The sequence below is a fragment of the Pleurodeles waltl genome, chromosome 6 (assembly GCF_031143425.1).
Source record: "Pleurodeles waltl isolate 20211129_DDA chromosome 6, aPleWal1.hap1.20221129, whole genome shotgun sequence".
Classification (NCBI taxonomy): Eukaryota; Metazoa; Chordata; class Amphibia; order Caudata; family Salamandridae; genus Pleurodeles; species Pleurodeles waltl.
Window position 1 is genome coordinate 136,251,869 of NC_090445.1, and position 21,878 is coordinate 136,273,746.

General features: G+C 41.3%; 1 protein-coding gene across 4 annotated transcripts in view; it reads left to right on the plus strand.

Moving 5' to 3' along the window:
- The window catches only part of RARA (retinoic acid receptor alpha), a 343,208-nt gene that overhangs the window by 293,297 nt on the left and 28,033 nt on the right, over positions 1 to 21,878 (plus strand). For all 4 annotated transcript variants that reach the window (XM_069237584.1, XM_069237585.1, XM_069237586.1 and 1 more), the window contains one exon: positions 9,572 to 9,720. In XM_069237584.1, coding sequence (XP_069093685.1) covers positions 9,572 to 9,720 — 149 coding nt within the window. The remainder of the gene's footprint in view (positions 1 to 9,571; positions 9,721 to 21,878) is intronic.

Below are 21,878 nucleotides of genomic sequence, written 5' to 3' on the forward strand. Positions count from 1 at the left end.
AGCTGCTTCCCCGGGGTCCGCTTGTGCAGCAAGTGCACACTGACCCCACTCCGCACCACCTGAGCCCGCCTCGGTGGACACAGTCACAGCCACCTGGGGCTTCGGACCCTTCTGGCAGGAGTCACAGAGCTAATCACGGGAGTGCTCCGAGCGGGCTTCCCGCTCAACCCTGCGCAGGCCCAAGTTCTTCGGGTGTCCCCTCTGGCCCCACTAATGTATGCTCCCCGGGCAGTGCTCATCGAAGGCCCTCTCTGCTCTTGCTATTCTGTGACCCTCTAGCATGGTACATTGAGTGCCCTCTATTCCAGGCGACTCTTGCAGGGCTCGCCTCCCCAGTGCAGGCCGCCTCTGGCAGGACTCGTTCAGTGTCGTCACTTCCGGACACCTCTGACAGGGGCAGTCGAATCACATCGCTTCTGGGACTACCTGGTCTAAAGCGGGCACCTCTGGTAGGAAGAGCTTACAAGGCCCCCACTCCATCCATTTGCTTCCAGTTAACCCTGGCCAGATTAAAAAAAGTTCATCAAAGGCCCTTTCCAGCCTCCTTATTTACACCTGGTCTGCCGAGTACAGGGGCCGGTGAGTGCTAGCTCTGGCCTAAATACTCATCCCCTGACACCCCTAGCACAGGGGTTTGACTGGCGTCTGTTGCCTCCCTCACCACCTTCTGTTTACCTCTTGCCATAGCTCATTGAACGACCTCTCCAGAACATCTGACTCCATGTCAGCCCTCTTTTGGTCGGACTTATAGCTGGGGCTGTCTAGTCGCACCTATTAACCCCGACCACCGTTAGCAGCCGGGGGCTTTATGGAATTAAGGCACTTAACTTGCAACTGCTAGCTTCAATTGAAATGAGATTTGGGCTAAACCTGTAATAAAAAAATAAAAATAAAAATAGGCGTTCTTGAAATCTGAACTGTAAAAATTCGTTTTACGGTGGCTGGTGAGACACTGCATGGCGTAGGGCCTCACCCATGGTGAGAGTTTCCAACCTGACCAATCCGTTGTTACTGGACCACCTTTGAGTGTTGACGGAAATGGATCCGGATTTTTTATTTTTTTGGTTGGCTTGAATAAAGTCTAGTGTGAATCAAACAAAATCAATTTAGTTTGACTCTGCCTTTCACCAGCAACCAGTGCAATGTGGTATCACAAGGTATATGGCCATTTCCCTTTCCCGGATTAGGATATACATACCCTCGCCAGTTTACTGTTTTTCTGCCGATTGCTGTGGACTGAAACCTGCTTCTCTGCAGCTTAATAAATTGACGTTGCTTAGCTTATACTTCCACTCTCCTTTTTTATTTTATTTGGGCTATTTTTAGACATAATATGATTGTGTCATTTCCGAAGACCTCAGAGCAGAGCCGCCAGGGATCTGTGGGGGATTACATAGGACCATGTGGATTACTCTTTTTGATGTGATGAGTCCTGTAATGTTCTCGGCGCCTTGGGTCGTCTGAGGACAATTAAGTGATTTTTATCTAGATGCACACAGTGTTTTCACATAGTGATCTAGTTACTTCCTGCGTGGTTGTGGTACTGATATGAGAAGCTTTGGCTTACAATGCTTGGGTGCGGAAGACAGTAAGCCTCAAGGTGCAGCCAAATGTGGCACAAGCCGGATTCTGTGTCCAAATGACATGATTGTCTCATCGTGTTACAAGGGACAGCCACCGTACTTTAAGAGAATGTTGGCTTGCTGGACTCGGATTGAAAAAGCAGCATGATGGGTCTGAAAAGGTGAAAAAAGGTTTGAGGCACTCGGTGATTTTACGGGAGACCCCCGTTTTTAGGCACATAATTCCAAGTGAATCCATTCACCCGCTGACACTTATGTGTCTGTCTATATACATTTTTTAAGCATAACGATTAGTGTAGCCCCATCCACGCTTAGCAGGAACATAACATGCACATTCAACAGTCCAGGGGCTAACATGAACTAAGCTGAAGTGATTCCTGGCATGTTTTGCTCACATTAGTGCTCACCAGAGGACTATAGACCGGACATCATCAAGTCACACACTGTACCAGTGAAACCAAAACACTGAGTTTAGTAGTGCGTTGCATAAGCAAAGCAGAGAAAGTCTATCTGTATGTATAGGTATTAATGAAGAGCAAAGCTTTCTGTGAAGCAGTGGATGCCTAAACATACATAAGGATTGATTTGAGATAACATAATAATGTTTTTTTTAATCTGTTCACCAAAATACCTCAGCGTTTAGCCTTATTCTTGTTTGATGCCAAGACTATCGCATTACTGCCTCCCTCTATATCATACCGAATTAAACGTTGTTCATCTCTTATCCACCTGGTCAATCTTTCTCAGTGTAGGGGGACTATCCTGTCTTTATTAACAACACAACATTTCTCCCTTTTTATCTTCTCTCGAGCATTTCTGGCACTCTCATCGGATGTCGACATTGGATTGCTCTCGAACTTTTGAATTCCTCCAATGAAAAATATTGTACTTTCCCTCCACATCTGCGCCCATTGCCTCATCTACTTCTCTTACATTCCCACTGAGATCTTGATACTTTTAGCTATGAATCTATGTATGTTCTTAAACAATTCCATGAGGGTGGAATTGTTTTATTACCACTGCCTCTACAGTTCGGTACCAATGAACATAAGAAAAGTAAAACCATATACAAATCCCCAAACCACTAGGGCACACATTTGTAGTTATTAGTACATTGGGCTACTGCAACAGCCTGCCTGAGGGCCTCTCTTGCCATTCCCTTCTTAACTATATGCGGAAGTTTGCTAGCAAAACGTTACTCTACTTGCAGACCAACCACACCCTTTCGTCACAAAACTGTGTGCCTCGCTGCTTAAAAACATAGCGTCTAGCAGTTTTTGACTTAGTGCTCAAAGTGGTGCATAACGTGGGCTCCCTTGCCTGTCTTGACTTTGTAACTCCCACCATGAATTAGCGGTCCTCCCACCCAGAATTTGCTGGTTTGGCGTTCAGTTTCCAGTCACTCATCTTTGTTCTGTCTGTACGCTCATCAGAAAACTGCATTTTTGTGCAATACTAAACCCCTCTCCTTGTTCAATTTACACATCGGCCTATCGTGCTATTTACTACTTCCCAGTTGTCCTCCTGTACGAGATCACTGCTTGAAACAAATGTGGGAATAGGCTATAGATCTGAAATGGGAACAATTCAGTTTCGCGCTTGCTGTCATCACAGGCCTGGACCTTCAGGTCAGACCGAATGCCAACATTTCAGACTGACTATCAATGTTGATCCATTTCATAAGTACGTGTTGTTTTGGGAGAAGTTAAATCTCCTTTGCTCGAAGACGAATACTTTAAAGTTTTCTTTGATAAAAACGTTGTTTCTTTTCTTTAATATGTGGAGGGGTGGAGTAACCTAGAGGGCGCGCTTGGTACATTGTATAATCCTGTTTTTCATTCTTGATGCTTAGTATGAGAAAGCCTTGCTTCTGTCTTATCCACAATTTTTAAACATATCTGTTGGTATTTTGGTGGTTTTTGGGGGGCTCTTGAGATTATTTGTTATGCCAGAAGGTGATCGGCAGTGACCGTTGAAGATCTTATTGTGGGGGATACAGCACGCCTTGAATGTGCTGCAGTCTTGCAGCGGCAGCCATAGTGCATTATTGCCGGTGGGGGGTTTGTTTAACAAGCAAAGAGAAAGTAATGAGCCCCGGTAGGTGGCGTGGGCGAAAGGCCTTTTGCGATTTATGCGCGCCCATCCAGCAGTAAATGAAGAGTCACGTGAGGGTATTATGTATTCCCCTGCGCCATTTTTGCGCTACGGCATTTGTGCGGGATGGGCCACCGTAGTGGCACGAGCCTTTTCCATGCCCCCTTGTCCGTCATCTGTGTCCATAGTTTCCCAGCTGGATTCGACAGCGCAGTCTGCCCTGTGAGGGGGTGGCCTGAACCAACCTTTGAGGGTCTTTACCTGTAATTTGTCAGCTATTCAGTAGCGTAGCGATCGCCTGAATGTTACATTGCCACTACACGTGATTTACTTGTTTTTTGGGCACTAAACACACTGGCTTTCCCCGTGTCACTGTCTTAACCCAGCAAGACTAATCTTAAATTTCGTTATATTATTAGGTAGTTTATATACTTTTTATTTACCGATGAACTTGTGAACGTATTCAGTATTTCCTGTGAAGCGGTCACTTTGGCACTGGCGGGATCTCTTGGCACTTCGTTGATGACGCTCGTGTTAAGCATTGTGTAATCCCGTTAATAGGGTAGTTTTTTCTACACAGGGAGGTTTGGTTTATAGAATTATCCCGATTTTTTGGTGGAACACCTTCAGCTAGCTCCTGTGTATTGTTTGTGGCGCTACGCCCTCTATTAACCGGGTACATGGACCCTGCCGTGTAGTCAGGTGGCTGACCATGTAGCCTTCTTACTACAGGGATGTCCTACCTCAACCCGTGTAATATTCTGCTTCTGGTGTCGCACAGAAGTCGGGACTAACTAACTCGGAGTGCTAGAGTTTGCATGCAGCGCCACATAGCTGGAGACGCAGGTAACGCGTACTCTTTCTCAGTTTTTAGATAATAGTAACTTGTTTTATTTTTTAATTAGCACTTTGTGACAGTCACCTGTGTAGTCGTACCGCTGTAATGTCAAGCGTTAAATATTGCCCCGACTCAATCCTACTGATTTAGTTGATCTTAAACAGTGTTTTCATAGGAGGTTTGCACTGCCATGGGGCGAGTTAAGCTTTTCTGTGTTTTTAGGTAGAGCATAGCAGCATGCACGCCCTGCTTTTTGATCTGTTGTAATATATTCTGTGGGCCTTAAACACTCCTATATCACAGCCATCACTTTCATTAGTTCCTGTAAACTCGCCCCATAATGCTTTCCAAGCATTCTTTTTCAAAGCATTTTTGCCCTTTAACTCAGCTTGTGGTGGTCCTACGACAATGGTACCACCATCAAAACATTCAGCACCACACACTTACTGTCTATGTCATCTCTAGGTCCTCACACTAGGTTAACGGGGGCCCCAAAATAACCCCTCCCACCATTCCGTGTCTTTTTAAGCACTGCCATGGCTGGAACTTATGTGCTTTACAGCTGAAAATAGCTTCTGATTAAGGATCTTGTTTGTAATATCGTTGCAGTAGGCCTGCTAGCCCTGAAAATGAGTAATGCACTGCACCCTCTACGGGCTAAATGTATGGTTGCACTGCATTATTTTCTGCCATTCTGTTTTTAGGTGGTTATGCCCTGTAGGGTCTAACTATATGGTTACATTGTTATTGTGGTGTCCTCTAGGGGCTGTTCTTAGCTTTACAGTCAACATACTACAATATTGGAGAATCTTAGAAAGTTGCTTGTTAATTCTGTGCAGGGAATTCTTTTTACAAAACATTTTTGCTCATAACTCTGCCTGTGGTAGTCCCAGGACAATGGGACCATCTTCAAAACGTTCACCAGAACATTCTCATTCTGTGTAGATTATCCATGGGTCTCCACACTAGGTTAACGGGGAACCCACAATGATAACCCCTTCTACCATTCAGTGTCTTTTTAAGCTATCTCATGGCTGGAACTTTTGTTTCACAGCTGAGTAGTTTTTGTTTTAAGGGCCTTGTTTGCAATATCATTGCAGTAGGCTTGCTAGCCCTGAAAACAAGTATTGCACTACGTCCTCCAGGGGCTACATTTATGGTTGGCACTGCATTGCTTTCTGCCATTTTGTTTTTATGTGGTTATGCCATCTAGAGGCTACCTAAGGATACATAACCATGTTTCTTAGAAATGCTACTTTTATTGTGGTGTCCTCTAGGGGCTGTTCTGAGCTTTACAGTCAACAAACTACAATATCTGTGGGGAAACTCGACCCATAATGCTTTGCAGGGCATTCCTTTTACAAACATTTTTGCTCATAACTCAGTCTGCGGTGGTCCTAGAACAAAAGGACCACCTTCAAAACGTTCACCACAGTGTGCTTTTTCTATCTAGGTCATCTCTGGGCCCCAACACTAGGTTAGTGGGGACCCCAATCTAACACCCCATCCCACCATTCAGTGTATTTTTAAGCTCTTATGGCTGGAACTTTTGCTTTGCACCTGGGAGTAGTTTGTGTTTTAAGGACCTTGTTTGAATAAGTATTCCCGTAGGCCTACTAGTTTAGGTACATGCAGGGCCACTGGAATTATGCGGCAGAAAGGACCAAAATATGCAGCAGGGTTGACCAATTAATGAGATAAAACAAGTCCAGTTATGCATTTGCAACGGCAATAGCTCCAACTCAAGTAAATGCAAGACCTATTGCATTGCAAATGCTTGTTTCTTTTATTTGTATTTATCAAGCTTTTGTAGAGCCCAAACCAGACATAGAGAACAGGGTGCTGCTGTGTATTACAGTGTAAAGACTGACCGCTATTATACTATCAGCAAATGTATGCATAATAGAAATCAATCTTTAATTAGAAAATAAATTGTATTACAGTGAGCATAACATAAATAATAGTTTTGGTGAGGTGGAAGCAATGACAAGATCAATGCACTTGAAGCAAATAGTGCTGGAAAGGGTGGAAATAGATGATGTCAATGAAATAGTTCTGTTTTATTATAGATATAGTTTTAGAAAACAGTCTCATCAGGCAAGTTACGGAGTATATGAGAAGTGCAGTTTTCAGCTGCCGTCAATTATATTATATAGTAATAAGTGGTTTTGAGGCTTTTTGAACGGGAAAGTATTAAAAGTTTAATGCGAGTTGTTTGCTTGTGTTTTCATGAGATTCGAGTGTCTTCTACCTGTTCTATCTGTTAAATGAAAACCGCTTAACCTGTGAAGGAAGCTTTCAAGAAGTAATTTTAGATTTACGTTGGTCCACTCTTTCCTTTCATTATTCACCTGTCCCTTCTTCTTAAAATGTGCCTGCTAATGAGGCATAGCACTTTCATTTATGTAAGCCCTCTGGCTAGTAGTTAGACACTTTGCTGTTTTCATAGTTTGGCCTTGCCTGATGATGTGCCACAACGCATGTAAATGCTGTACCTCCTTTACCACATATTAAGCATGTATTTTAACACAACCTGATCTCTAGTCTGTACTGATTCACACTAAGTACTACTGCAGGACATCATTCCAATCATGACCGTGCACATGAACTTACCTGCACTGTGTGTTGTGTGGAATAGTGTCACTTCTTTCAGCGAAAAAAAAAAATATATATAATGTTCATTGAACATGCATGTTAAAGGAACTGCTACTCACTTTGAGAACACTGCTGCTTGCGTTTGGATTTATAGTTTCACACTAAAAAATTAACCAAATGGATACAAAAATCTACTTGAGGCGTGGCCCTCATTCAAAAATTAACTGAAGGCTACATCTGTTGTTAACATTTCTTCCCAAAATTGCATGATGTTGCATAATGGCGTAACCTCAGTAGTTTTGTGTAAATTTCGCTACGCTCAGGCCTAGGGACTACCCCTAAAACATAAAACATGTTTGTGCAATAGTCCTTTCCTGCAGTAATTCAGTCTTTTCTGCTATTTTTTCATTACCATTGTATTGTAAACGAGGACCCGTGTACGATCTTCCCTGATACCACAATGAGTTCACATGGCATTTCTTTTTATTTACGTTATTATAGAAATCCACGCTCCCTACCAATGTTTCGTACCTACACCTACCACAATTCGGTTTTGTTTGTACACTAAGCATTTCATTATAGCTTGTGAAGGTTACTGTGTGGTATTTGTAAAAAAAATATATATATATATTCAGCCACTCTCTCACAGTAAAATGTTTCCCGCTGTCTGCCGTCTCTCCAAGGATCTACAATTAAGACATGTACGAGATGCTCTTTTACTACATCCACGTGGATATCTTACCTTCCCGGCCTGCCTCGATGCACTGCCGTGCAGAGCTACTTATATACATATTGGGCTTGAAAGTAACTACATTCCTCCATTTCCTTGCAGCCCGCCTCCTGAGCCGAGGCTCCGAGAGAGGCCCGGAGCCGGGAAGAAGCAGAACTGGGTCAGGCTGAAAGCTGATAGTGCTGGCACAGCTGCGGCTCCCAGGCAGCCTCTACAAAGAGCATTATGCAGCCTTCTTGCCTCTGATATAATTTCCCCCTCATTATGATCAGCAGGGTTTGTGTTTTAGGGATAGGTACGGCTTCTTCTAGGCTCTGGGTTTAGCCCAGGACAAGTCCCTGGAATGAATTTTCTGGAACGTCTGGCACCATAGCTGAAGCATTTGGGAATCGGGAGAAGACTCCTGCCCAGTTCTCCCCCCACTTATTGTTGGAGAGAGATAATGGTTCATGACCATTCACTGCTTGGCCTCTTTATGTAGTTGTCATCTTTAGAGGTGCAGCCCACCACGTCCCTCCAGGTCAATAAGAACGCTGCCTCCGGTCCTGAATTTCCACATACAAATTATCGATTTCATGCAAGTTAGTCTAATTCGGTGGAATAAAAACAGTTCCACAAGACCCAGAGTGCATTAGTGTAGCTCACAAGAGTCCAGAACTTGAAAAATTGTCCACAATGACCCCATGAGAGTTGGTCACCTTAGTTGACATTAACACAGCTCTATCGGGGAATTTAAGGCCCTGGTCTCTCTTTAGGAACTCCCACTGGCGGAAGAGGCTTTTTTAATTTTTTTTTATTTTTATTTTTGTGTGGAAGAGTCGGCTTATTTAGGCCTGAATGCCTCACCACTGCAGACGCTGCGTTTCGTTTTTTTCTGATGGGTTGCCTTTTCTCACACCCCATATGCTCCTGTCTATTCTGTTAATAGTATGACCTGTAGGGCAGACCCTATTTTGACCTCTGTAGATCGTGTCTAACACCCAGTGGGGTAGAGTTATGGAGCTGATGGAGTTTAGGTAGGGTAGTTGTCGCGGACACTGACCTGCAGTAGTGAAGTGTGCGTTGGGCCCTGCCTTCAGTGGTTGTCTCTTCATTCATGTGGTGTCCTGTGGGACTTGGCTCCACTGGTTGTCCCAGCGAGTTGTCTTGTGGACTGGGCCGCAGAAATTGCATCCTCTGTTCGTTGCTTTGAACTTGAGCTTTGGTGGTTGTCTCCTCAGTGATATGGCGTAGGTGTGTTATTTTTAGTCGTGTCATTGGCGTGCATCAGGGAATGACCTGCAGCAGCTGTATTCGCCGGGGGGGGGGGGGGGGGGTGGGGGGGGGGAGACGTTGGTGGGCGCTGGCAGAAAGGTCAAAAGAGGCCGGGGTTATTTATAGTTCGTCCATTTTCCTCATGATTCGGCTTGAGTATTTGTCTTCCCTCTTCATAATGCAAGGCTGAAGCCCTTCCTCCAATTGAAGACATTCTGTCATGCAGTTAGGGAAACTCCACTCCCGAACACTCCATTCCATCCATCCTGTCATTACAGCAGATTGCTGCTTGAAGGAGGCATAATTCATGAATGTTTCCCAGTAACTCGGAATGTACCTAGTAACTTCCTAGACCTAGCAGGCCTGGCTGCTATCTTACACTGAATGTGGTAATAATAAATCACAACTTTTGCCGTGTGTTACTGTAGATAATATATGCCCTTGTATAAGTAACCTTTTGGCCTTTTGTCTCCTCAGCAATAGAGACTCAGAGTACCAGCTCAGAAGAGATTGTGCCCAGCCCGCCCTCGCCTCCACCGCTACCCCGCATCTACAAGCCCTGCTTCGTGTGCCAGGACAAGTCATCCGGGTACCATTATGGAGTCAGTGCCTGCGAAGGGTGCAAGGTAGGTGATGTCACTGGCCAGTGCTTAAGTGGGATGAAAAAAGTGTATGTGGGGTGGGGTTGGAGGGCCTCTGAAAAGGCTCGGGCAAAGACGTGTAACTGGATATCCTAGCACAGGGGGCACAGCTTCAAACATATAAACTAAAACTGTGCTTCACACGGCGCGCATGCTACCTGAGCAGTATTGAGGGGTCTCACTCGGAGTTTCCTGTTATTGGATCCAGACATGCCGCACAACAACAACAAACATGCTCATTAAACAAGGCCTACACATGGACTTTGCCAATGCTTGTTAGGGGTATCAGCTAAATATGGAATACCACTGATTTTAGTGTGAATAATTATAACTGAAAATGTTTCAATTCTGACATTTTAAATTATACATTACAATGGTTTGTGTATAGAAAAGTGGTCTTCAGAGTGTCTTATCACGGCCGGTCACATACTTTTGTAAGGCCTCCTTCTGTAAACATTTTTCTGAAATCCATCATTGGCATATCTCACACATCATCTCCGCCGTCATCACTCTGCCCTTCTGCGTGTAATTCCCTGCGTCACCTCCCCATCTCCATGCCCCTCTCTCACACAAACACACAGTTGCTCACTTTCCTCACCTGTAAACAGCATTTTTGTTTCTATTTCAACAAATGTGGCCAAGTTGGATGTGCAGGTAGGTTGAATGCCTTCATGAGAGACTGGCAGGCACAGTGAACTTTCAGCCACAGCTCGGAGCTCTCACTTTGCCCTGGCATGGGCACCCACCCACAGCCTGAATTCACCCAGACACAAAGAGTGGACTCTGGTCACTGAATGCACTGTTCAGGAGTCCTATTTTGTGTGAAATAAAGCTGTATAAATGCATTATCAGGGGGGAAAAAAGCAAATGCTCTTTGGGAATGCAAGATGAAGTAAAACAAGTGACATATACACTAGAACTAGTTCATGACATGAATTGCTCTATAGGTTTTTATGGTCATCCTTGAGGAATCGATCAGTGTTTCCTGAAAAGTTAAGAATCTAAATATAGTGCCTGGTGGGAACCTGTTTCGTAGTCTGTTTTAAGTACTCCGGAGTGTGATACCTTGCACTTTCCAAAGCCCCTGTTAGTGCAACCCTCTTGTCTTGTGGGAGCCTTTAGGAGAAATTCGAGTACACTCTCCCAGCTAGAGATGAGGGCTCCTATGCCTGACCAGGGTCTGCTACAGAGCAGGACCGGATGCAGACCATGGTTGTTGTACAGAGCAGTTGATGTCATGGCTCGGATGGGAGTCTGGCAGCGAGGTACCTGTCAGGGGAGGTAGTAGTCCGAGGTGCCTGCTTCAGTGAGATGGCAAGCAGGTGTGCTTACACAGGTATGGTGTCAGCCTGCGACACAGAGGTGGCAGGCAGAGATGTCTGTGCAGGTGAGGTCGCAGCTAAAGACACCTGAGCAGGTGAGTTACCAGAATGAGATGCTGACGGGTTTATCCACAGCTTCTGACATCTGTGCAGGTGAGGTGACGGATGTCTGCACTGGTGGATTTGCAGCAAGAGGCAGGTGAGGTGTCGGAAAGAGATTTAGGCACCGGTTTGGAGCAGCAAGCCACGTCTGCACAGCTTAGGTGAGAGGAAGAGATCCATGCACTGGTGAATGTGCAGTTAAAGACACCTGCGTGGGTGAGGTGGTAGCTGGTGATACCTAGCTGTGAGTCTCAAAGCTGATACCTGCACAGGTGATCAGGTCCCAGCTGTAGATAATGCACAGGTGATCTGGCCACAGCTTTAGATGCTGGATAGGTGATCTGCAGATGCTGCATAGGTGATCTTTAGATGCTGCACTGTTGACATGGTCACTGATGTAGATGCTGCACTGGTGACATGGCTGCCGCTGGGTATCTGTACAATTAAATGGTAACATTTGGAGACAGCGGCACAAGTGATAGTGCTGTAGATTGGCGAGATCTGATCACGTGACAAGATCAAACCTGTAGATCCCTGTACAGGCGGGAAGCCATGGATAAATACAAGTGCATTGGTGAAAGGCTCAGATCTGAAGATTGTTGCACAGGCGGCATAACTGGTACAAGATATCTGTACACAAAGGAAAATCACACTGGCAGATCTCTGCATAGGCAGAAGGCCAGAGCTCTAGACAGCTGCGTGCTATTTGCGGCTGAAGACGCTTGAACAAGTGAGAGGCACTGCACATGTGAAAAGCTGGTGTAGTGATGCAGTGTTCAGGTGAAGGTGGGCTCCTCACTCGGAGCAGTGGTGTCCAGTGCTGTAGGCTGCTGCTGAAGTGAACAGCTCTTTACGGTGGCTGCTTCCCACCCCTCTCATCTGTTCACTTCTGCTTTAGTGCACACAGACTGCCCCCGGGGATGGCTTGAAATGGAAGCCGCCCACAAGCAGGCGCAAGCCTGGTGCTGTATTTGCGACCTGCAGATTATGTACATGCATAAACCTGGTGCTGTATTTGCGACCTGCAGATTATGCCAGGGGGACAGCATGCTGGCGTTCTTCTGTATCCCTTGGGCCCATCTTAAGCATCAGGACCAGGAGGGTGTAAGAGATGGCATAGAGGTGTCGGCATGTCTTTGCAGAAATGGATAACTTGCCTTAAAGAAATATTAAGTAGTTAGTGCCATGTCTTCTACTCAGAAAAGTCTGGGTACCGTCCATGCCATGCCACACTACCCAAGATGAGTCCAGATCTGCCTCATTCTTAACATGCTCTTCAGAGGAAGCCTTCAGCCCGAAAATCTTTCTCCGCAACACTCCTTAACTTTGTATTGATTCGTCTCCCCTCCCTTCATTGAAACGGACAGGTCTTTCAGTTGCTGCCTGGTCTTGGTTCTACACTGTAGAGACTGAAAGTGTTGCCTTGCTCTGCAGTTGTCCTTCAGAGTGGAAAGTAATATCCTCAGAGGTGAACTCTGTTGAAGCATAAACTGAAATCACCCATTAATATTTAGTAGTTTTCATGTAGTCTGTCTGAGATCACTGCATGTGTTGGTTGTTTGCATTCTTTAGCCAGTCTTCCTTTTTTTATCCTTTTTAGGTCGAGCGTGCAAGTGATCTGACGTGTTGTAATCTATCTGTGGGCTTTTAACCACACCCACTGCACGCCTATCACTATCACTTGTTTATGGACTTGCCTTTCAAAAATCATCTTATCATTGGCTTTACGTTTGTCCCTCCTTGGAGCGGTTTTGTTACCTCCTTGGACACCGACCCTATTACATGGAAAATAGAAAGTTTGCCGACACATTTGACTGCGAGCGAACTTTTTTTTTCCTTTTGTATCTCCTTTGCACTGATGGCGGCCGAGACACTTTGAATCAACCTGCTTATGTCAACTCTTTCACTTTTCATTTTAAATTTGTGGCAAGAAAAGTCCAGTTAGGAATTGACAAAGCTAGTAGCTCTTACTATAGCAAACGTGAGACCCATTGCATTACAAATGGTTGTATTTTTTGGTACCAACTTGTGCTACCTTGTTTGTTGACAATTTGTATTTGTCTCGGTTTTTGTTGCTCTCGCCATTTTATGCTAATCTCTGCTTTAGTTATTAAAGACTCCGCCTGGGGACTTTGCCGCATTTTGTTGTGTGCCTTCATTGTTGACCTTAAGGGTCTTTTTAGCTGGAAATAAAGTTATCTCGATCCAATACACTTTACCTGCTGACCGCTCTGTTAGACCCAGGACAGTCTGCAACAAAAGAAACTTTGTTGACAATTTTAGGCCTTACCCAATCTCTACCAGGCAGTCTTAACAGGACAGGATTTGACATACAGAAACAGAAAGTAGGCCAGTTCGGAGCCATCCAAGAAACACCACACAAACCTCCTGCTCCTTTTTTCACGGTATGTTCACTGCGACATATTCTGTGGGTGGTGGGCGTCTTGGAGCACTCCCAATTGCATGCCTTGAAATAATTCTCTAAATAATTCAATATCAGCATAAAGTGTTAGCACGCAATACGTTCTCAAATGGGAAAGCTGGATGTATTAAAGGAGTATGTCTGTCTAGAAGTAAGAATAAACCATAAAAGAAAATGGCACACTCGGGTAGAACAAAAGTACTCCACAGCAAGCAGAGTCTTGAAAGTGTGTAAAGGATTCAGTTTGGAACATAGCCCCGCAATGATGGTTTCTCAAGTGAAAATAGCAGGTGTCCTTCTGGATAGTGTGTAAAGTCTGATTTTTCCAGGATTGGGAATGGATAAAAGGGAAATTATTGCAGACGTATTAGGTTTGAATGAGTGAAGTTCATTGGATGGATTAAAGTGGAGTTCAGCTGGAAGTCATAACGTTGAGTTATTGCTCTTTGTGTAACCCAGTGATAGCCCATTGACATGGCATCTCCTTTGGTAGTTCATGGCACACGCCACAAGTGGCACCGAAGTGTCCATCACATCACAGACTGCGTGTGATTTGGCTTGTGAAGGTATGTTCCTATGCCAGGTGAATTGTATCAGTTTTTGTGAGTTGTACGTGAATGTTCTTATGGGAAGATGGACAACCCAATCATATTGCTTAAACACCTTCGTAAATTACTCTGTAATCCACTTTATAAGTCATTCGTTTTCATTTCAGTTTCTCTTAAATCAAGCTGTGCTATCATTCGTATTACATCACTTTTAAAAGTTGTTACTGCAAAGAATCTTAGGTTGAGGGTTTTATTTTAGTTGCTGTTTTGTTTTTTAGCGGACTTAAAATATGACTCATAATTGCTGTAGCAGCATCATTTTAGATGTGTTTTTTCACAATTTATGATTCACACACTGGACATAGTTGCTCCCACTGCATTCTGGGTTATACAGTACCATAAGTAATTTTACTCTCATTTGGAAGGTTTTAACATTCAAATACATTTGGTATGTTTCTACACCTTGCTTGATTTTTCACCACTGCGATATAAAGCATGTGGGCACCCCCAAATATACTCTTCTCTGAGTGAGCCTCCAGGTACTTGCCAGATCTCCAATACTGGCTCAGAAGGTGGCTGCTAAAACTATTGAAATGTAAGTAAGATCAACAGATTAAAATTCATCCACTGAAATGCTTCGGGAGGATCGGAATGGCATGTTCAGTGTGCCAACCACACTTGTGAAATTAAATCATTTAAGGTGTAGTCCGTTTTTGTACTGGTAAAATGAATGCTTGGTAATGTTGGAGATCATACGTACGGAGTCTAAAAATAAACTAGTCTGTGCTTTAACTGTTTACGTCGGGCCCTATTGTTGAACATGTTGTGCCAGTCTTGCTTTTATATTGCCAGCTACCTGCAGTTCTTTAGCCTCTTGTGAGTTAATCCTTTGGTTACTGGTCATCTTGAACCTGGCAGTGCTGTGGCTGGTGTCCTTGCTGGACAGGTCTGTTTTGTTCCTGACAGTCTCTGGCCCTGTCTATTGTAGTTGACAGCTTTAGATTAGCCTGTGTTAGTTGCCGTCATTTGGATGAGCTGCAACTTTGAGTTACTGTGTAGAACCCATTTCTGTATTTTTTTTTTTACACCATCTTAAGAAGCATTGACAAAGCCAATAAGGGGGGGGAGGAAGGGACAGAGCCAGGTGCCGTGGAAGATGGCTGCTCTTTCTTAGAGCATAAATGAGCAGAGACGAGGAGACAGGCCGAATGACACTTCTCCGACCTTTACTTACTTGGAAGGTGGAGGAATACACGTCGGAAATCAACAGGATGGAGCAGGATTCAAGGTGAATGATCAACACAATCTAGAATTGAATCAATTGATGAAAGACATATCGACCAGCGTGAACTTTATCTAAAACCCTGACTGGTACGGAATGCTTTTTTCAGAACATTAAAATGTGAGCGGTACTAACTTTGCAACACCGCTTAACTTCGGAAATGCCACAAAATGCTTTTTGACAACCTCCGACGTCCCTGATTACATTAATATGTAACGCGAAGTGGAATACGGCAAGAAATCATGCGCACAACCTAGTGGTACATTACAAACGCGTACACGTTGTACATTGCGGTACTACGCATTGAATTCACTTTCAATAACTTTGTACGCCTTTTTTTCTCTTTCTCCTTTTTCACTATTAGACAGATTACATTGCACTGTAACACATCACGGAAGACGACGAGGTAGCACATGCTAGGCCTCGCAAAATCAGGAAAAAGCAACCGTTTTCTACCTCATTATATTGAACAGTACCAACTTTATCTAGAAAATGCAAAAATAGCAAATGCATGGTTTCCTAAAATTCACATAACTCTAGCAAGAGCTGATTGCAATCTACATGGTGGTTATTATACTTGCATAAGAAGATGGAAATCAAAATACCTTATTGTTCATTCCTTCTTTTAAAGTCTTTATGCTTAAATATAACAAGTCATTGAGCTGGATCTTATTTTTTATTAATGGAATATACGCTGTAATGAAGGTATACCAGTGCTTGTAATCAAGGTTTTTGTTGTTAGAATTTAATTATCAAGTGACTAGACACCCATTATAAATGGAACTTTGGAACATAACTGATCTAATCCATATGTTCGATCCCAAAGTAGTAAGGCAATTGTCATACAGTGCAGCTTTATTATCACATCCTGACGCCACTGATTCTATAGGGAATATGGCAGATCCTACTGAGCTACCCTCAGCAGCTATGGATACAATTTTGAAAGAATTGTTAGACATAAAATCTTCTATTGCGACTTTGGACACCAAAGTTTCTACTAACACTATGGAAGATCAGGGGCTGAGGAATGATGTTACCAAATTTCAGTCCCGCATACAGTCAATGGACAGTCGGATTACAAATACTGAATCTCGTCTAGACGAGACACCTGATACAGGTCAGGATATTTGGTTTTTACAACAAAAGATGATTGATTTAGAGGATCGAAGTAGAAGGAACAACCTTAGAATTATAGGTCTTCCAGAACAAGCAGAGAAATATAATATATTACATTTTCTGACCACTTTAATCCCAGCTCTGACTAACATCACCTTCACAGCGCCTTTGGAATCTCAGAGAGCTCATCGTGTCAGAACACGTGGAATGGGCCACTCTACCAGACCTCAACATATTCTTGCCTGTTGTTTACGACCCCAACAAACTCGTCAAATTATCATGGCAGCAAAAAAACATGGTCCATACGAGGATGCAAAATCGCAAGTAATCCTCACAGCAGACTTCTCAGCACCCACTAACCTCAAAAGAAAACAATTTTTTAATCTATGCGCTAGATTGAAGAAGAATGACCTAAAGTATGGCCTTCTGGAACCGGCTACTGTGATTATAACTTTTCAAGGGAAAACCAAGGGAATACTTAGATCCTCATGACTTGGAATCTTTTTTTAATGATTTAGATGACAGGGACTCTGAGATGGAACATAAGACTTCTTCTCCTTCACCAACAAAAGAATCTCCTCCATCTAACACGCTGGATGATGCGGATCAGGGAGAATGGGAGTCTATTCAACATCACTTGTCACATGGTGGAAAACTTACAGGAAAAAAAATATCACCCAAGGGACAAATCTAGATCACCTTTGAAACCTAAAAAAAATATCACCCAAGGGACAAATCTAGATCACCTTTGAAACCTTGATCAAGATTGAAGTATCAATTACGTATGATGATACTCTCTCTATCCTCCTTAACTTATATCGTCTCTCTACTCTCCATATTTTTCATTTATAATTATGTTTATATAAGCTATCCGATATTTTATTGTTTATACTCGAAATAGTACTAATACCCTCTTCTTTGCTCATGTCTCCGAGACACTTATTGTTTTTTTCTTTCCATTTTAAAGTTTTAGTGGTTTAAGTGTACGAATTGTCTTATCTCTAGTGTTGGACAATTATTTTAAATTGACCATATTTATAAATAATCATTCCTTATTTTAATATATTACAAAAATTTAAACATTTTATATTCTATTCACGTCATTCATATACACTGACATACTTGGAAACATACAGTCTTAACCTTATCTCCTATCTTCCTTTTATCTCCTCTCATTCCACTGTAATTTGGATTTATATAATTCTTTTAGCCTACATATGTCAATCAATAGGCTGAAACCCTTGAATGTTATTTCTCTGAATGTTAATGGTTTGACACATTTTATTAAGAGAAAGAAGATAATTAACTTTCTCAGACAACATAAACCAGATATTGCTTTATTGCAGGAAACTCATCTTAATGAATCTGAAAGTGATAAATTTAAGAGAGATTGGATTGGTCAAGTTATACGTGCGAGTATAACCCAGAATAATTCTAATAATGTTGATACACCTATCCGCAAATGTGGGGTAGCTGTTCTTTTTCACAAAAACTTACCATATAAGATTATTCAAACATGATTAGAAGATGATGGCAGATATGCATTTGTTAAAGTTCGTATTGGGAATTAATTCATGATTATAGGCATGATATACGCACCCAATGATTCCAAAACGATCTTTATTTCTAAGATTAGTAGATTACTATCTTCTTTTGGACCTACTCGAGTAATAATTGGGAGAGGTTGGAATGTTACTATAGATCCATTCATTAATAGATTTGGCAAACCAGACATTTACCATACAAGTGACAGACCTATCTTAAAGGATCTTATAGAGGATTTTGCATTGCAGGAACAATGGTGTTTATTACACCCAAATGACAAAGAACACACATTTACATCTTGTCCACATTTAATTTGTTCTAGAATAGATTCTTTTTTACCTTCGTCTACAATGTTGCAATCTGTATCACATACAGGAATTACTCCATGCAGCCTTTCAGACCATGATTTAGTAGATTTACATGTTAATATTGGATTAACACAGGCTCCTAAACCTAATAGGAGATTCAATACTTCTTCATATAAAACACCTCAAGTCAAATTAAACTTATGTCAACACGTTGAACAATTTCTTGATGAAAATAGGGACTCAGTTACAGATGCTGGTATACTTTGGGGTGCTGGTAAAGCAGTCATTAGAGAAATGATTATGAGAGACTCATATTCTTAAAAAACAACTGAATAGTAAAAGGGTATTATTGGAAAAAGAGGTAATGTTACTCTCAAATAAGTATAGTAAAAACGAATCGCCAGAGATTTAAAAAAAATTACTTTCAGTCAAATGCAATAATTTGTATATTTCTCACACAGAAAAATGTCTATTTTTAATTTGCCAATGTAATTATGAAAGGGGGGAGAAAGCTGGAAGACTTCTAGCATACCAATTACGGCAACAGGAATCCTCTAGAACGATATCTGCTATTAAAAACTCTTCTAATTATGTACTTACACAACCAACAGATATACTGGCACAATTCCAGAACTATTATGAAACACTTTATACATCATTGAATTGTGATAATACTAAAGAGGAAGATGACTTTTTTACTAACTTAAAAATCCCAAAATTAACCCAAGAACAAAGAATTAGTCTGGAAGGGCACATTACAGAAGAAATTACAAAAGCTATTGATTGTTTAGCTACAAAAAAGCATCCGGGGAGGATGGCTTTCCTATCGAATTTTATAAAATTGCAAAAGCTCACATAATCCCACTCCTGCAAAACTTCTTTAATGAAGCCCTTAAAAAAAGGACAATTTTCTCCAGAATTTTTACGAGCACGTTACTGTAATTCTTAAACCTAGTAAAGACCCACTAGAATGCGCTAGTTGCAGACCTATCTCATTAATACTCTGATATTAAAATTCTGGCTACAATACTTGCGACTCACTTAAATTCAGTCATGACATCACTAATCCATCCATCTCAAGTCGGTTTTGTTCCGTCTCGTTCCTCTTCAAACCATCTTCGAACAATTCTACACCTATTATGGCAACAAAAATAGAAGAAAATTTTATATTGTCCCTAGATGCAGAAAAAGCTTTTGATAGAGTGGAATGGGGATATTTGTTTCGAACCATGAATAGAATGGGTATTGGTACAGATTTTATTATTTTAACTGAAGGAATGTATCAATCCCCAACTGCTGCGATTACTTTTAATGGTTTCACATCATCCTACTTTAAAATTCTTCTTGGTACCAGATATGGATGCCCACTTCCTCTGTTGTTTCTCATTGCTTTAGAACCTTTAGCTATTGCGATTAGACAGAACGTTAATATACAATGTATTGTTACCCCAGCGGGAGAGGTAAAAGCTTTTTATTATGCAGATGATATATTACTAACAATATCTAACCAGGATTCTTTGGTTACAACCTTGATCACTCTATTAAATCGATTTTCAACATTCTCCGGTTACAAGATCAATTGGTCCAAATGTGAAGCTTTACCAATGAACAATAATACTACACCAATCTCACTAGGTAATTTCCCATTTAATTGGAAATCTTCACATCTTAAATATCTTGGGGTCCTACTTAATACTGGACTGAAGAATGTTGTGATGGACAATTTGAATCCTATTATAGATTAGATTTCATAAGATGGTCTCAAATGGATCTCTTTATGGGGTAGAGTACAGATTATAAAAATGAATACAATCCCAAAATTCAATTATGTGTTCAGTATGTTATTACTCCCAATTACTTCTAATTTCTTCAAAAGTACTTCATCTCTAATAACCAGTTTTATTTGGGGAGGACAAAATCCTCGTATAAGTAGTTCAAAACTACATCCCTCCTCTTTAAAAGCAGGCTTAAGACTTCCACATTTGGAAAATTATTGGATAGCCCAACAATTATCACACTCAACATATATGATATCCATAATCTGTTACATTCCCCTATGGGTGAAAATGGAACCGTCCCTATTGAAAACTACTACTCCTGTGGCTATTTATTATACCAAGTGTCCAAAATATTCACAATCCTCAAATCCAATTATCTACTCCTCCCAACTAGCATGGCAGAAGGCTCATAAAATCATAAAATGTAACGCCTATGTTCACTTAAATGCCCCAATTTGGAATAACTCTGCAATTCTCTATAAAGGTAAAGAGCTTAATTGGTTCGTCTGGAGAAATCATAAAATGAATACCCTATTGGACTTACATACACAAAATAATTCTCTGAGATCCTTCTCACGTTTGCAAGAGACGTATAAACTTCCAAAATCACAATTTAATAATTTTATTCTGATCTCATCTATTTTAAATTCCGAAATAGACTTGCCTATAGATCCTATAATGCAATAATCTATTGCTCATTATATATGTGTATTGAGGAATCTCAAAGGTTCGTGTCAGGCTAAAGTTTTGTAAAATTATAATCAGGGACTCCGTGATGCAAGATTAAAATGTAATTACTTTAAAATACTTCATCGATTGCATTGATCACCTTCTAAACTCTATTCAGCTAAACTTAGTCCAATTTCTGATTGCTGGAGATGTCATCAATCTAATTGTGATATTGTACATGTTCTATGGGAATGTTCCGAAATTAAACAATTTTGGACACAAATAAAGTATTTGAGACAAAATATTAGGTAAAAATGTTCTTAATCACCCTGATTGTTGTTTATTACATGATACTTCCGGAATGGGTGGGGTTATGCCACAAATGTTCAGATGGTTATCTACGGCAATTACCCTGGCAAAAGTTAATATATAACGTTTCTGGAAATCTAATATTTTACCAACAATCCAATCCTGGTTAAAAGGTATGTTTGACATTGCGCAGTTTGAAAGAATTATATACAAATTAAATGACAACTTAAAACAATTTGACAATATCTGGAGCTCTTCTCTAGAATAGGTGTGTTCTCTTTTATCTTGTTATGATGATTCTTTGAGGAAACTCTCATTTTTTGTTTTTCATTTTCTCTTAGATTCTGTTCATCAAACTGATAAGTTTCTTGTAATTTAATCGATATTTTCCTTTACAAAATATTGATATTCTGTTTTTTTCCCTTTTTTTATATACATTTTGTTAAAGTTTACTTGAATTGGAAAATTATCTAAATGTTTCTTAATAATTTGTCATGTATTTTCTTTTCCTTTTTCTTTTTATTATTTAATATAGAATGATTAAGTGAATTCCTTAATTAGTGCACTTTTTTTTTTATATTTGATGTATATTTTATATAACCATTGAATAATTTGATTTGTATTTGCTTATAAAGTTTAATAAAGAATTGATAAAAAATAAGACAAAACCAATAGGTCTGGCTTTGTTGTGTGAACGTATGCTAATAGTATCAGTGCGTGTATGTGTTGACACATTGAAGCC